General features: G+C 41.9%; 1 protein-coding gene across 3 annotated transcripts in view; it reads right to left on the bottom strand.

Annotated features, from left to right (window-relative positions):
* The window catches only part of MCCC2 (methylcrotonyl-CoA carboxylase subunit 2), a 74,955-nt gene that overhangs the window by 30,441 nt on the left and 29,285 nt on the right, over positions 1 to 15,229 (bottom strand). For all 3 annotated transcript variants that reach the window (XM_059175194.1, XM_059175197.1, XM_059175195.1), the window contains exons 5-6: positions 13,700 to 13,827; positions 11,671 to 11,783 (exon numbers count right to left, since the gene is read on the bottom strand). In XM_059175194.1, the coding sequence (XP_059031177.1) occupies positions 11,671 to 11,783; positions 13,700 to 13,827 (241 nt within the window). The remainder of the gene's footprint in view (positions 1 to 11,670; positions 11,784 to 13,699; positions 13,828 to 15,229) is intronic.

The raw sequence follows: 15,229 nt of genomic DNA, 5'->3' as shown, positions 1-15,229 counted from the left end.
TACTAGCTGGTTCCTATAAGTCCTTTTAAAAATGGTCCTCTAAGTGTTTGGAATAGTTCCTTAACTACTTCTATCAAAGCCTTTTGAAGGGATTAGGTCACAAAATTTAATTACAAAATTTATGGACAGTCCCCCTTTTGGAGGGAAGACTGGCCATTTAGAACATCAGCCTGATCGACTCATGGGAAGAAGAAACTCCACAATCCACCCACAGGTCAGCAACACTGTGCTGAAACTAATAAGTCTTCTCAACAACCACCACTTACCTCATGGGAATGCTGAAATAATTCTCCAAATGAGTGTGAATATTTTGTTACCCTGAATATGGTATGTTCTAAATATAAAACTAACATTAGCATCACAGCTGAAAATTGTGTTCCAAGAGCAAGTCAGCTCTGTGGACCCAGGGTGATGTGTATGTTGAGAGCCCACAGTATTGTTTTCTCAACATTTAGGTGTGTTTGAAATGCTCCATAACAAAGCTTTTTAAGAAGACTCTTTCCCAGAAATTAGTAAGACACAAAGAATAATGAATATGGGTTTGGCTAATTCCGCCTAGGTAGAAATAAGTAATATCAGAGAAAAATAAGAAAAATACATAATGGCCATTTTCTTAAATTACCACACAAAAGCACTTTTTGCTACCGATTCCAATATTCCATCAGTTTTCTTAGAGTCATACAAATACCCATTTTGAAATAAAAATGCTACACTAGTATTAATCCGAAGATGCAAGGCAGCAAGAGGTAACATTTTCCCAACGAAATGGGCTACCACAAAAAGTATTTTTCCCTATTTCACATGTTATTAAAAATGGCTGTAACATTTCACTGTCAAGATATTACAAAAGTGTTTATCACGTATCGTTTTTGCTTATCAATCACTCGGAAGTTTATTTTCAAATGGCTAGAAAAATTCTCACACAAGAAAATGAGCACAGGAAACACTCACTGTAACCGTGTACACAATAGTGAAGATACGCAAATAACGAACACATCCATCAACACCACATTTTGAATTGATAAATGAAAATATAATAAATAAGTTCTTTAAATCTGAGGGAGAAAAACAAATGAAATGCTACCACTTTATAAATCCAGGGGCGCCTGGGTGGCTCAGTGGGTTAAACCCTCTGCCTTCAGCTCAGGTCATGGTCTCAGGGGCCTGGGATTGAGCCCCCACATCAGGTTCTCTGCTCAGCAGGGAGCCTGCTTCCCCCTCTCTCTCTGCCTGATTCTCTGCCTACTTGAGATCTCTGTCTATTAAATAAATAAATAAAATCATAAATCCAAGTGGAAGGTGATGAGTGTTCCATTATTAGTGCATTATTCTCTGTACTTTCTGCATGTTTGAATTATTTTATGAGCTTTTTCTTTAAGGCTTGAGGAATAAAGGACATAATGATGATTTCAATTCACCAGCCTGTTCTCAGTACAAGAACAGCAGATATAGCTCAAACTATTTCAGTAGTCCCCCTCCAGGAAAAAAAGGAAAATAAAGACAAGGAAGTAGAGAAGAGTCACAGTGAAGTAATAATCTAAAAAGGTATAAATTTCAAAAGTAAGACCCAAACAATGAAACAGGCATAGCAGGGTTCTGTGACAGCAAATTGAAAGCAAGAGAAAAAAAACAGCAGCGGCACCTGGGTGGCTCAGTGGGTTAAAGCCTCTGCCTTCAGCTCAGGTCATGATCCCAGGGTCCTGGGATCGAGCCCCACATTGGGCTCTCTGCTCAGCGGGGAGCCTGCTTCCCCTTCTCTCTCTGCCTGCCTCTCTGCCTACCTGTGATCTCTGTCAAGTGGATGAATAAAATCTTTAAAAAAAAAAAAAAAAAAGAAAAGAAAGAAAAGAAAAGAAAAAGAAAAAAAACAGCAATGATCAGCAAATATTCAGAGACCAAGGATGGGAGGTGGGGTGGGTTGGGGACAAAGAAAGAAGAATTCAGGTGTCAAAAAGCAGAAAGACAAAAATGATGGTAATGAACCTGAATGCCATCATGCCATCTCAGAGGGGAGAAAACATCTACCGATTTAGCAGAGAAGTTTCACAAGTGAATAGTGAACAAATTATTAGTGAATCTACACCAGGGAATTTTACCATATACCTAAGAGCACTTTCAGATGTGTTTTTTCCCAAAACCAAGGAAATCGACAATCCACTTCTCTCACACAAACTGCGAGTGGACCCCAGTGACTCCATACTCTTGGGATTCACGTCCTATATAATCCTATCCCCCCTCGAGTGTGGAGGATCTGGTAACATGTTTCTAACACAGAGATTATACCAAGTGTCACTCTTGTGATCCAGTTCTGAGAGACCACGTCTCCCCCCCCACCACCAGCCCCCTTCTTCTACCCACTTGCTTGTTCACTCTGATGCAGCCAGCTAACATGGGGAGACTTGCTCTCTACAGCTGCTCACTTGGGAAGGAAGCTCAAGATGCTTCCCGCCAACAGCTCAAGAGGAAGCGAGCGGGGCCTGCAGAGAAATGAATCATACCACTGCTGCCACGTGAGCCAGCCAGGGCAGAGCCTTCCCAGTCCATCCTGGAGGGGTCTGCAGCCACCTGCGCTCAGCACTGGGGGATCCAGCCCCGCTGAGCTTTGAGCCCTGAACCACAGACACTGCAGGGTAATACATGGTGCTTTAAACTACCAAGTGTGGAGGGAATTTGTTATATAGCGCTAGACAACTAATACAGAGATCAAAAGCCATCTACCTTCAGTAACTGCAATGGAGGCATCTCTGAAACCCTGGGACACTCTTTGGTTAGAAGTACTCTGTGGTTGCTGGTCTGTAACCTGTCTGTCTATAAACCATTCCTCTATTCGAGAGATGGGAGATAGGCCAAGAAGAGAATTCTGGACCATCCCAGACGATAATGAAAAACCAAAAGACGTGGGTGAACATTGAAACCATCATGCTACAAGAAAGAAACCCTTTATTATATGATCCCTTTCAAATGAAATGTATCCTAGGCAAATCCACAGAGATAGAAAGTAGAGGAGTGATTATACCAAGAGATTATACCAAGTGTCACTCTTGTGATCCAGTTCTGAGAGACCACGTCCCCCCCCCCCACCAGCCCCCTTCTTCTACCCACTTGCTTGTTCACTCTGATGCAGCCAGCTAACATGGGGAGACTTGCTCTCTACAGCTGCTCACTTGGGAAGGAAGCTCAAGATGCTTCCCGCCAACAGCTCAAGAGGAAGCGAGCGGGGGCTGGAGGTATTGGAGAGAAATGGGGAGAAACTGTCATTGGAAATGGCATTCCCTTTGGGAGTGATGAAAATGTTCCAAAATTGACTGAACTCTGGGAATATCCTAAAAGCCACTGAAGAGTACATATTAAATGGGTACACTGAATGGTATGGGAATTCTCTCTTAATAAAGCTGTTATAAAATTTAAGAAACAGCTGGGATTATTAAGTATCGAAGATTCAAAATTCTCAAGTTTTCCATCAAGAAGAAATAGGCAATTCTAGTCACAAGTGTCTCACAGACACTAAACACTATCTCTAAAGCAAATTCTGATAATAGAAGAGAATAGAAATAGAATAGGAAAATGAAATTTAATAAATGAAATAAAATAGAAACAGGATAGAAAAACAAAACCGGAGAACAGAGAGTAGTGGAATCACCACTGTCACAGAATCTCTTCTCATCATGTAATTCTAAGCCAGGCACTCACTCATGAAACAGGGTGACAGGCCCCAAGAAGAGCCCTGTCACTGTCTACTCCTTCTCACAAAGCACAGGAACCCCTCAGCAGAAGACCTCCAACAGCTTTCCATGTCCGCAAGCATTCGTCTATGGAACAACAAAGATCTTACATTGGGGCCATGCTGGACAAATGATATGGAATCCCAGAGAGAAAATTCTGCTTTCTCTACCAAGAGGACATTAAAAGGACGTAAGTAAGATGCAACTGTTCTGCACACACTCAGGGTAGAGATTTGGCTTGCATTGTGGCACAACACAGGTACCAAATCAGGAGAGATGGGACAGTGACTGTCATCCACATCAGAACAAAGGAGAACTCCCAAGAACTCCACTGAGAGACTTGAGTCCACCCAGGCACCCGGGAGGAGGGCTTCCTGTGACACAGACAAACCGGAGATTCCTCTTACAGGGCTGATGAGAGAAACAAAGGCAAGAGAAATGGAGCTTAGATTCAATCTCCTCACAGCTTGTGGCCCACTGAGAGATAACCTGAGATAGGCAGAGCATGACCTTCTTCAAGGAACTCATAGCTATCTTAGTACCTTAATGCTTATATTTATTAAAGACTAAAAGGAACATTATCTTGATAGCAGCTAGCCCTCAAGGTTGGGAAAGCCTTGCTTCCTAATTCCTTAGAGAATTACACCATCCCTAAACCCCACTCATCAAAAAGTATGTAATAAGGTACTCCTTATAATCCCAGTGCAGCTCTTTCTGCCCACAGGTCCTTCCACATGCTGTAATAAAACCACCTTTTTAGACCAAAAATGTCTCCAGAAGTCTTTCTTGGCTGACAAACCCCAAAACTTCCAAATTTTATCAGGGTGAGGACATCCACGGTGATCCAAGACTTGAATCAAAAGCAAGAAAGCCCCAAGAAAGCCAAGAAAATGTAACTGACCCTTACACGGCTTGCCATGACTGCCACAGAAGGAGAAATTCTGACAAGGAAATGAGATGCTTCAAAAAAGAGGTAAGAGACTGTGAAACTTTAGATGAAATTTATTACCCTCTAGGTCCTGCCTGAACAAATAAAGACTGGTTCTCATTGCACCAAAACCAAATTACATATTGTAGGTCAGCAGCCTACCCTACAGAAAGGGCTTCTGAGAGAGAGTCAAGAGGTTTTACACCTAATTCTGAAAAGCTGTGTGAACTCTAGACCTCCATGCTTCCACTGTAAAATTGCACAAGACCATCCAGTTCAAAGGCACACTGTGATAAATGTAATATAACTTGGAGGGGGGGAAGTTTCAGTTGCTTGATGGAAAAGCCATTGAAAATATAGCTAATGTTTTGGGGCACCTGGGTGGCTCAGTCAGTTAAGCTCAGGTCATGATCCTGGGGTCCTGGGATCAAACCCCACATGGGGCTCCCGGCCCAGCAGGGTGTCTGCTTCTCCCTCTCCCACTCCCTCTGCCTCTCTTCCCCTGTTCCCTGCTTATTCTCTCTCTCTCACTTGTTTGCTCTCTCAAGTAAATAAATAAAATCTTTAAAAACATTTGTATAGTATGGGCACCTGAGTGGCTCAGTCAGTTAAGTGTCTGCCTTCAGCTTGGGTCATGATCCCAGAGTCCTGGGATGAAGCCCAGCTTCGAGCTTCCTGCTCAGCAGGGAGCCTGATTCACTCTTTGCATGCCACTGCCCCCTGCTTGTGCTCTCTCAGTCACAAAAATAAAATCTTATAAGAAAAAAAACACAAAAAGTTTTATATAGTATGTTTTTAGGAGCACCTGGGTGGCTCAGTCAGTTAAGCATCTGCCTTTGGCTCAGGTCACGATCTCAAGATCCTGGGACTGAACCCCACTTCAGGATAGGCACTCAACAGGGTACCTGCTTCTCCCTTTCCCTCTTCCCCTCTCCCCACTCATGCTCTCTTTCTCTCTCTCTCAAATAAATAAATAAAATCTTTAAAAAAAAAAAAAAAAAAAAAAAGCAAACCTGGAAAGAAAATACTGTCTATCACACAAGGAACAAAATTGGTTCCTTCCTCTACCTACAGAGCTTCCGTTAAAAAAATAAAAGCCACAAAATACTCACATCAATTCAATAGCTGTCCAAAACTTAAGAACGTCCTCAATTATACTGACTGATCACACTACTGATTCTGGAGCACTCATGCTTATCTGTGCTGAATAGGCAGAAAACAAAAAGTCCACCTTGCCCAGAATGTCCTGTTTCTTTCTCAATCTTTTCATCAGCCTCAAGGCCATCAGAGTGCTTCCGTCTCCCCTAGGCCTTATCTGACTTCATGGACAGGTTGAAATGTATTTAAAAATAACAAGCAGCTCTTCCTGCCCATGGGTCCTGTCCCCGTGCTTTAATAAAACCACTATCTTTGTACCCCCCCCAAAATAGGGATGCCTGGGTGGCACAGTCACTTGAGTGTCCAACTCTTGATGTCAGCCTACGTATAATCTCAGGGTGGTGAGACTGAGCCCCCCTTTCGAGCTCTGTGCTCAGCAGAGGGCTTGAGTTTCTCTCACTCCCTCTCCCTCCCGCCCCGGCACACTCTCTCTAAAATAAATAAATAAGTCTTTAAAAAAAAAAAACCATAGTGTTATACAGTGCCTGTCCTAACTAAGCCCTTCCTAACAATTACCATGATCTGAAGCAAAGAAAATAAGTTTCAAAAATCATGAGCTAAACCAAGAGGGAGGAGGTGAGGGAAGGAGGGAAGGAGAGAAGAAAGCAAAGACCCCTCAAAGAATTTTAAGTGCCTCTCCGAAAAGAAGAACAAACAGGCAGAGGTGCAAAGAAAACTCAAGGGAAAGTCCCGAGGCGCTAACCCGGCACAAGGCTGGATGAATATGCCTATTTCAGAAGAAATGCACTGCTAGTCACAGCGGAAACACTCTATTCCTGATGCACCGAAGGGTCACACTCAAGCAGGGTAAGAGGTGACAGAGCAGAGCAAAGAGCCACCCAGACGAGGCCACCCCAATTTTAAAAATTAATGGTATGTGAGCCCTAAAGAAGACAAAGGTCCTACCTCTGAAGAGAATTAGGAGTCTCCCACTTTAAAACCCAGCAACAGGGAGCCACTACCGGGAAAATAAAAGAAGCATGTTCCCAAGATCATCAAGACATTGGGCATGGATTGCAGAAAGCCCAGGAAAGTTATCCTCAGGGCATGAGACTCTAAGCAAGATGACAGGTCACCAGTATAAAAAGTCTTTGAATGTCAAAAACAAAAAACAGGTCCTAAAGCATACCAGAGAGAAAGGAAAGAGGAAACAAGAGAGTACCGAGGCAGGTATTTCCTGTAACCTGAGAGCAGTAACAAACATTTTCAACCTTCTAGGTCTGTAGGAAGCTGTCCACATCTTTACCGCTACAAAGATACGGGAGATAACAGAGATATGATTGTCCAACATACAACTTAGAAATAAGTGGGTAAGTGGATTTACAGTGGGCAAGGTTAATAACATTAAAAACCAAAGTTGGGGAGGAAAGCAGGAACTGAGTAAGCAAGGAAGCTAGTGCTCACTATCAAAATGCACATGTAACAGGCCTCCCTCTTTCGTCTGGGCTGTCCACATGCAGACTGAGGAAGACCCAGAGACTCTGGGGCCACGTGAGCTGGGGCCACGTGAGCTATGGCCACAGCCACATCAGCAAGAATGCAGGAGGCCAGAGTCATGCTGATGTGTCACCACAGGATCAACTCAGACACGTATCACCCAGGTTATCCTGGGGATATAAAAATGAGGAAGATATATATATAAATCATACACACACACACACACATATAAAATATATGTAAAATCTACATTTTAAACCTGAAATGATTAGGTAGGGGGAAAAGCAGAGAAGAGACAGGATGACATCACAGTCTGAATCCTAGGGAAAAGACAAGAGCAAACAGGAATAGTAAAAAACAGGTCAGTAAAAAAGCGATCATGCTCAAAGTCTAGTTTGAGCCTGTAAGTACTAACTGGAAATCCACGTAGATGGCAGAAATGCCCAAGGGTAAGTAGGGGTGCAATGGAAGGTCAGGAAAGATCATGGAGATGAAAGTATGTTATGAGGGTTTATGCAATCATTAAGGACAAGTTCCTGGATGGGGTCAGGAAGATTACATGGAGAGAGTGAGGGAATATGGAAAAGCCAGAGGCAGGAAGCCTAAGGAGGATTTCAGGGAAGGGAACAAATGACAAGACCAAGGGGTCGTACCGAGTGGGAATCTGGTCTGTAGGAGGCTAGCACGAACTCCAAGGACAGTGGGTTTTATGGAGACTGAGCGATCAGGAACAGAGGCCCTGGGCCAGTTCTTAAAGAGTTTGCTGATTCGGGGAAGGAGAGAAGCTTCAGGGAACAGGAGAAGCTAGAAAAGGTCCTTTTCTTTTGCCATTGTTTATAGTGCTTTTTCTTTTTCCTTTAAAAACAGAAGTCAGGGGGCGCCTGGGTGGCTCAGTGGGTTAAGCCGCTGCCTTTGGCTCAGGTCATGATCTCAGGGTCCTGGGATCGAGTCCCGCATCGGGCTCTCTGCTCAGCAGGGAGCCTGCTTCCTCCTCTCTCTCTCTGCCTGCCTCTCTGCCTACTTGTGATCTCTCTCTGTCAAATAAATAAATAAAATCTTTAAAAAAAAAAAAAAAAAACAGAAGTCAGATGCCTGGGATGCTCGGTCAGTTAAGCGTCTGCTTTCAGCTTAGGTCATGATCCCGGGGTCCTGGATTGAGCCCCGCATCAGGCTCCCTGCTCAGCAAGGGTCCTGCTTCTCCCTCTCCCTATGCCACTCCCCAGGCCTGTGCTCTCCTTCTCGCTGTCTGTCAAAATAAATAAATAAAATCTTTAAAAAGATAAAAAATTTAAAAAGAAAAACAGAAGTCAACATGGTTATTGGCTGTGAGAAAAAAGAAAGTGGTTAAAAAATATTAACATGAGGGCGCCTGGGTGGCTCAGTGGGTTAAGCTGCTGCCTTCGGCTCAGGTCATGATCTCAGGGTCCTGGAATCGAGTCCCGCATCGGGCTCTCTGCTCAGCAGGGAGCCTGCTTCCTCCTCTCTCTCTGCCTGCCTCTCTGCCTACTTGTGATCTCTGTCTGTCAAATCAATAAATAATCTTAAAAAAAATATATTAACATGAGAGAAAAAAAGGGATAGATGAAGAGTTTCAAAGGAGGGGTTGGCGTGAGGATTATAAATGTTAAGTTTAGCTTTGGAAGTGAAGAGGGACAGTTGTCTTTGGGATAAAAGAAGGCAAAGTCGCAGTATGCTCAGTACAAAGTGCTCACACACAGTCTGATTTCTCCAGGGAAGTATGAAGCAACAGCTTCAGTGCAGACATGGCATTTGGAGTTCACTTACTGGGGAAAAGATCAGAGTAAGCACTACAGAAACTGATAGCAGCTAGAAATTTTTCTCCAATTCCCAGAGGATCACAAGAATAGAGGGAGGTACACCCTTCCCCCTAAACTTCCTACTGGAGTGAAAGAGAAAAAAGATATGCTAAGAGAAGTGGCTTCGGTAGGAAATATTGATGTTGAACTTTTAAAAGACAAAAATAAAATAGGAAAAGGAAAGGCATTCTAATGCCCTTCCCACATTTTAGATTTTTTTTTAATCATAGGCACATACTGCTTATTCAAAAATATGGACACTTAGTTTTTTTTTTTTTTTATTTAAAGATTTTATTTATTTATTTGACAGAGAGAAATCACAAGTAGATGGAGAGGCAGGCAGAGAGAGAGAGAGGGAAGCAGGCTCTCGCTGAGCAGAGAGCCCGATGCGGGACTCGATCCCAGGACTCTGAGATCATGACCTGAGCCGAAGGCAGCGGCCCAACCCACTGAGCCACCCAGGCGCCCTGGACACTTAGTTTTTAAAAGACCTGTTTTTCAAAGCACTTTAAGCTTTAGGTTCCATGGGGCCAGAGCCTCTACCTGGTTTTATTTACCAACATAGTGTTTGGTTTACAGAAGGTCCTCCATCAATATTTGTTACATGTTGACTATTAAAAACTATGTGAACAGGAAGGGCAAAGAATAAGCATGCAAGATGACAGGTCTATAAAGGGCTGAATAATGCCCGCCCCCAAAAATAAGCCCATACCTGAATCCCTAGAACCTTTGATTATGACCTTATTTGGAAAAGGAGTCTCTGCAGATGTACTAAAGGTAAGGATCGTCAGATAATATCATTCTGGATGCTGTGAAATGTGTAAACCTGGCAAGTCACATACCTGTACCCCTGGGGATAAAAATACATTACATGTTTATTTAAAAATTTAAAAATAAATTTTTTTTAAAAAGGCCATACATAAAATGGGGGGAGGGGGGAAAGAAGGGGAAATTAAAAAAAATAAAATAAAAAGGGATCATTCTGGATTATCTGGGCAGGCCCAAAATCCAACGACAAGTATCCTTGTGAGAGAGAGAAGAGAAGACACAGACACACAGGACAGAAGGACGACAAGGTAGAAATCAGAGTCACAGAGCCATGAGCCAAAGGAGCACCTAGAGCCAGGAGAAGCCAGCAAGGGCAAGGAACAGAGTCTGCCTTAAAGCCTTCTGAGAGAGCCTGGCATGGTTCCCACCTCGATTTCAGACTTCTAGCCTCCGGAACTTGAGAGAAGAAATTTCTGTTATGTTCAGCCTACCCCCCACCCTGTGTGTGGTAATTTGTTACAACAGCCCTTGGAACCTAATACAAGGTTAGTACAACTATACAAATTATGCCACAAATTAATACCACATTAAATGGACTGGTTTCCCCCATAAAACAAAAGATCACAGTAAGAACTTCATACCAGGCCATGGAAGGACCTCCGTGCAAGAGTGAGCAAAGCTGAAGTTTCTATTTAGAGAAATAAAGCATAAATGGGCAAAGTCACTATATAACCATAAGATATAGAATAAGTAATAACTGTATCGATATAATAATTGCAAGTGAAGGCTATTTCATTAGAATATTACCAAAAACACTACAAACTTAAGAAATCCAGTAACAAAATATAAACGAAGGAGAAGCATCAGTATTATGAAATATTTCAAACGTGCCCAAAAAAAAGATTACAAAATAATAAAAAATAAATATCTTAACACCCAGTCTTAAGAAATCCTGACATTTGGCCAAATGCACTTCAGAGTTTTTTTTTTAAGAAATAAAACATTTCAGGTACAGTGAAGCCTCCTGCCTGACCTCTTCCTCCCGCCTCCCACCTCGAAGGTAACCACTGTTCTAAAGCTGAGTATATTATTCCCATGTACCTGTTTAAGACATAAGTAATAGACTGATGTATTTAATATTTACAAACAAAGCAAGGGACTATGGGTTTATTCTACTATTACTTTTACTCAACTTCTTTTCTTTTCCTTTTTTTTTTTTAAGATTTTATTTATTTATTTGACAGAGAGAGAGAGCACAAGTAGGCAGAGAAGCAGGCAGAAAGAGAGAGGAAGGGAAGCAGGCTCCCTGCTGAGCAGGGAGCCCGATGCGGGCCTCGATCCCAGGACTCTGGGACCATGACCTGAGCCAAAGGCAGAGACTTTAACCCACTGAGCCACCCAGGTGCCCCAACTTCTTTTCTGAGACTTCTTTATGTTGATGCATGCAATTCTAGTTCATTTTAATAACTAAAACTGTATTATTCATCTCCCAATAATGGCCACTTAGGTTGTTAACTTCTGCTATGTCGATGCTACAACAATCTCCCTTGCACCCGTCTCCTCATATAGACACCAAAGTGCCTTAGAACATAGTCCTAAAAAAGCAATTACTCAGTGCCCTTTCTTTTAAAAAACTCTTTCTTTGGAGAACAGCCTTTATGACAATATAAAACTATGCCCATAATAAGAGAATAATCTAACTACAGATAGTTTTAAGGCACTTTCTGTGGGGGGAAAAACCTAAATTCTATATTAAGTTCCGTTTAAAGTCATCTCAGAGCACCTAGTTAGCAATGGCATTTGGAACGAAAAGCAGTATATTTCATTAATGAGAAATTACCTGTGCAATATTTTGAGAAGACATAATCGCCTGGTTATAAAAAATACGGCCAAAGTGATCTCGGTCTGGAAATATTTCTGCTTGTCGAGCTAAGTTTGCTCCTCCTGAATCAACTGAAGACAAGGGAATTAACAGAAGTAAGTACACTTGAATGAACAAAATAGCCTGCACACAGAGAGACTTGTACCAGTGAAACAGTTCTTAATCGCATTCACAAAAAACTTGCCCTACCGTTCTAAACTATTCTACAGCATCTTTTTCGAGTCCCCCAACACAGCCAAAAAATTCACTGTTTTCCTCAGATCCATTAGGATCTCCTTCCCGTGCAAAATTCCACTTGAAATGTTTAGGACATTCTCTCTTTTGAAGACAAGCTAAAGCCCCAGAAACACCATAAATTCTTAATCAGCTCAGCTAAAAAAAAAAAAAAAAGTCTTTCCCCCTTTTAAATCAATACAAAACCATCTACAGAATTCATGTGGCAATTCATCACAGATGACTGCCTCGGGGACTGTTTTTGCTGCAGAGGGGAGTGGGGGCTACGAACATCCGCTGAATTCGTAACAGAGCTTGCTGACTTCAGAGCTCTGTGATGACTGCTGCGCTTCCTAGCCTTCTAAGCCTCGCCTTTCTCACCTGTGAAATGCAGGGGACAACAGTAGTTCTCCCAGGAAGCTGTTCCTGGGATGACATGATAGAAGGTATGTAAAGTACTCAGTTCAGCACAGTGTGAGTGCACTGAACAGTGTTATGAAAATTCAGCTAGTCCCATGCCTACTGCTCTTGCCTACATCCATTAAGTCCTTCATTGTTCTTTAATACATAATATCCTGTCTCCAATTCATTCAAGCTTGCCCAAGACAGGAACAACATTATACTCTTCACTCCATCCCCTATGGTGTTTGGCACAGCACCTATAAGCAGCAGTAGGGCCCCACTGGCTATTTTCTACATGTGTGAAAAAAGTTCACATTGTGAGTCAAACAGGTAAATTCACTTTTGAGGAAAAAAAAATCTCTACATCAGTACCTGTTTAAATACCGCACCAGTAATATATGTATGGTGGCATTTCACCAAACTAAACCAATATCCAGGCAGTGCCAATTTTTTTTTTAAAGACTTTATTTATTTATTTGACAGAGATAGAGAGAGAGATCACAAGCCAGCAGAGCAACGGGCAGAGTGAAAGGGGGAGAAGCAGACTCCCCGCTGAGCAGAGAACCCAATGTGGGGCTTGATCCCAGGACCCTGAGATCATGACCTGAGCCAAAGGCAGAGGCTTAACCCACTGAGCCACCCAGGTGTCTCAAGGCAGCGCCAATTTTAAACTGCCTTGCTTTTATGTTCCTTTTGAAGTACCCTGATATTTAAGCATTACTTTAATTTCAAATATAAATATACTTTCATAAAGAATTAAATTTCTTTAGGGCACCCGGGTGGCTCAGTGGGTTAAGCCTCTGCCTTCGGCTCAGGTCATGATCTCAGGGTCCTGCGATCAAGCCCCGAGTCGAGCCCTCTGCTCGGTGGGGAGCCTGCTTCCGCCTCTCTTTCTGCCTGCTGCTCTGCCTACTTCTGATCTCTCTCTGTCAAATAAATAAGATCTTTAAAAAAAAAAAAAAAAGAATTAAATTTCTTTAAATGGCATTTGTTGTAATTATTCAAGTATTTAACAAAGTACTTAGCATTCAAGAGATCCATAAATATCAGCTATTATTTTTTCATAGTTTGAACTCATTAGGTCCAGACAAAAAGAAAATACACAGAAGGAAAAAACCCACACCCATGTAGAGAAAAAAAACTGGCATACATGAAAACACTATCAGAGGTAGTTACTCCTCAGGGATATTATTATAGGTAGTTTTTACTTTTTCTTCCAGTTTTTAGCAAAGAACGTGTATTTCTTTTGTAATTATAGGAAAAACTAACAATAGTTTTTTAAAAACCCATTGATAATGTCATATACAGCCTTCTAAATAGTATTGTATTTTACCAGCTAAAAATAGTTCATTTTATGACTCTCATGACTTGCCCAAGTAGATGCAGGGGAGTCTGTTTTGCATTGCAATTTCCTGTGCCCGTAAATGTTTCTTCACAGTCACTGGGTAGTAGGAACCTCCTTTGATAGTGGCATCATTGGCAACAATAATGCATTCCACTCTGAAAGGCAGAAATGTCATTATAAAGAGAGTATGAGAGACTTCTTCAAAGTTCAAAGGCCAATTACGTCTCATTACAAGACACTCCAATACAACCTTTAACTTCTAGTACATTTCACCAATGACAGGCATTAGTAGACAATCTCAAAACAAGTGTTAATCACAATTCACATACTCACTTATATAATATAAAATGATCACTATGAACATCTTTACAAACTCATACTTAATTTTTAAAGAGTTCTCAGTCTTAGGGATGCCTGGATGGCTCAGTCAGTTAAGCATCTGCCTCTGGCTCAGGTCATGATCTCAGGGTCCTGGGATCAAGGCCCACTGCCTCACCCTGAAGGTCGGGGGCTGATTTGACACTTGAGTGAACAACAATGTGCTCTTTACTAAATTTAATCTTCTTTATGTTTATATTATTATATTTTTTTTTAATTTTTTATTTTTTATAAACATATATTTTTTATAAACATATATTTTTATCCCCAGGTCTGTGAATCACCAGGTTTACACACTTCACAGCACTCACCAAATCACATACCCTCCCCAATGTCCATAATCCCACCCCCTTCTCCCAAACCCCCTCCCCCCGGCAACCCTCAGTTTGTTTTGTGAGATTAAGAGTCACCTATGGTTTGTCTCCCTCCCAATCCCATCTTGTTTCATTTATTCTTCTACCCACTTAAGCCTCCATGTTGCATCACCACTTCCTCATATCAGGGAGATCATATGATAGTTGTCTTTCTCTGCTTGACTTATTTCGCTAAGCATGATACGCTCTAGTTCCATCCACGTTGTTGCAAATGGCAAGATTTCATTTCTTTTGATGGCTGCATAGTATTCCATTGTGTATATATACCACATCTTCTTGATCCATTCATCTGTTGATGGACATCTAGGTTCTTTCCATAGTTTGGCTATTGTGGACATTGCTGCTATAAACATTCGGGTGCATGTGTCCCTTTGGATCACTACATTTGTATCTTTAGGGTAAATACCCAATAGTGCAATTGCTGGGTCATAGGGCAGTTCTATTTTCAACATTTTGAGGAACCTCCATGCTGTTTTCCAGAGTGGTTGCACCAGCTTGCATTCCCACCAACAGTGTAGGAGGGTTCCCCTTTCTCCGCATCCTCGCCAGCATCTGTCATTTCCTGACTTGTTGATTTTAGCCATTCTGACTGGTGTGAGGTGATATCTCATTGTGGTTTTGATTTGTATTTCCCTGATGCCGAGTGATATGGAGCACTTTTTCATGTGTCTGTTCGCCATCTGGATGTCTTCTTTGCAGAAATGTCTGTTCATGTCTTCTGCCCATTTCTTGATTGGATTATTTGTTCTTTGGGTGTTGAGTTTGCTAAGTTCTTTATAGATTCTGGACACTAGTCCTTTATCTG

The sequence above is a fragment of the Mustela lutreola genome, chromosome 5 (assembly GCF_030435805.1).
Source record: "Mustela lutreola isolate mMusLut2 chromosome 5, mMusLut2.pri, whole genome shotgun sequence".
Classification (NCBI taxonomy): domain Eukaryota; kingdom Metazoa; phylum Chordata; class Mammalia; order Carnivora; family Mustelidae; genus Mustela; species Mustela lutreola.
Note: the sequence above shows the minus strand (reverse complement) of the source record. Positions and strands in the feature narration are given on the sequence as shown.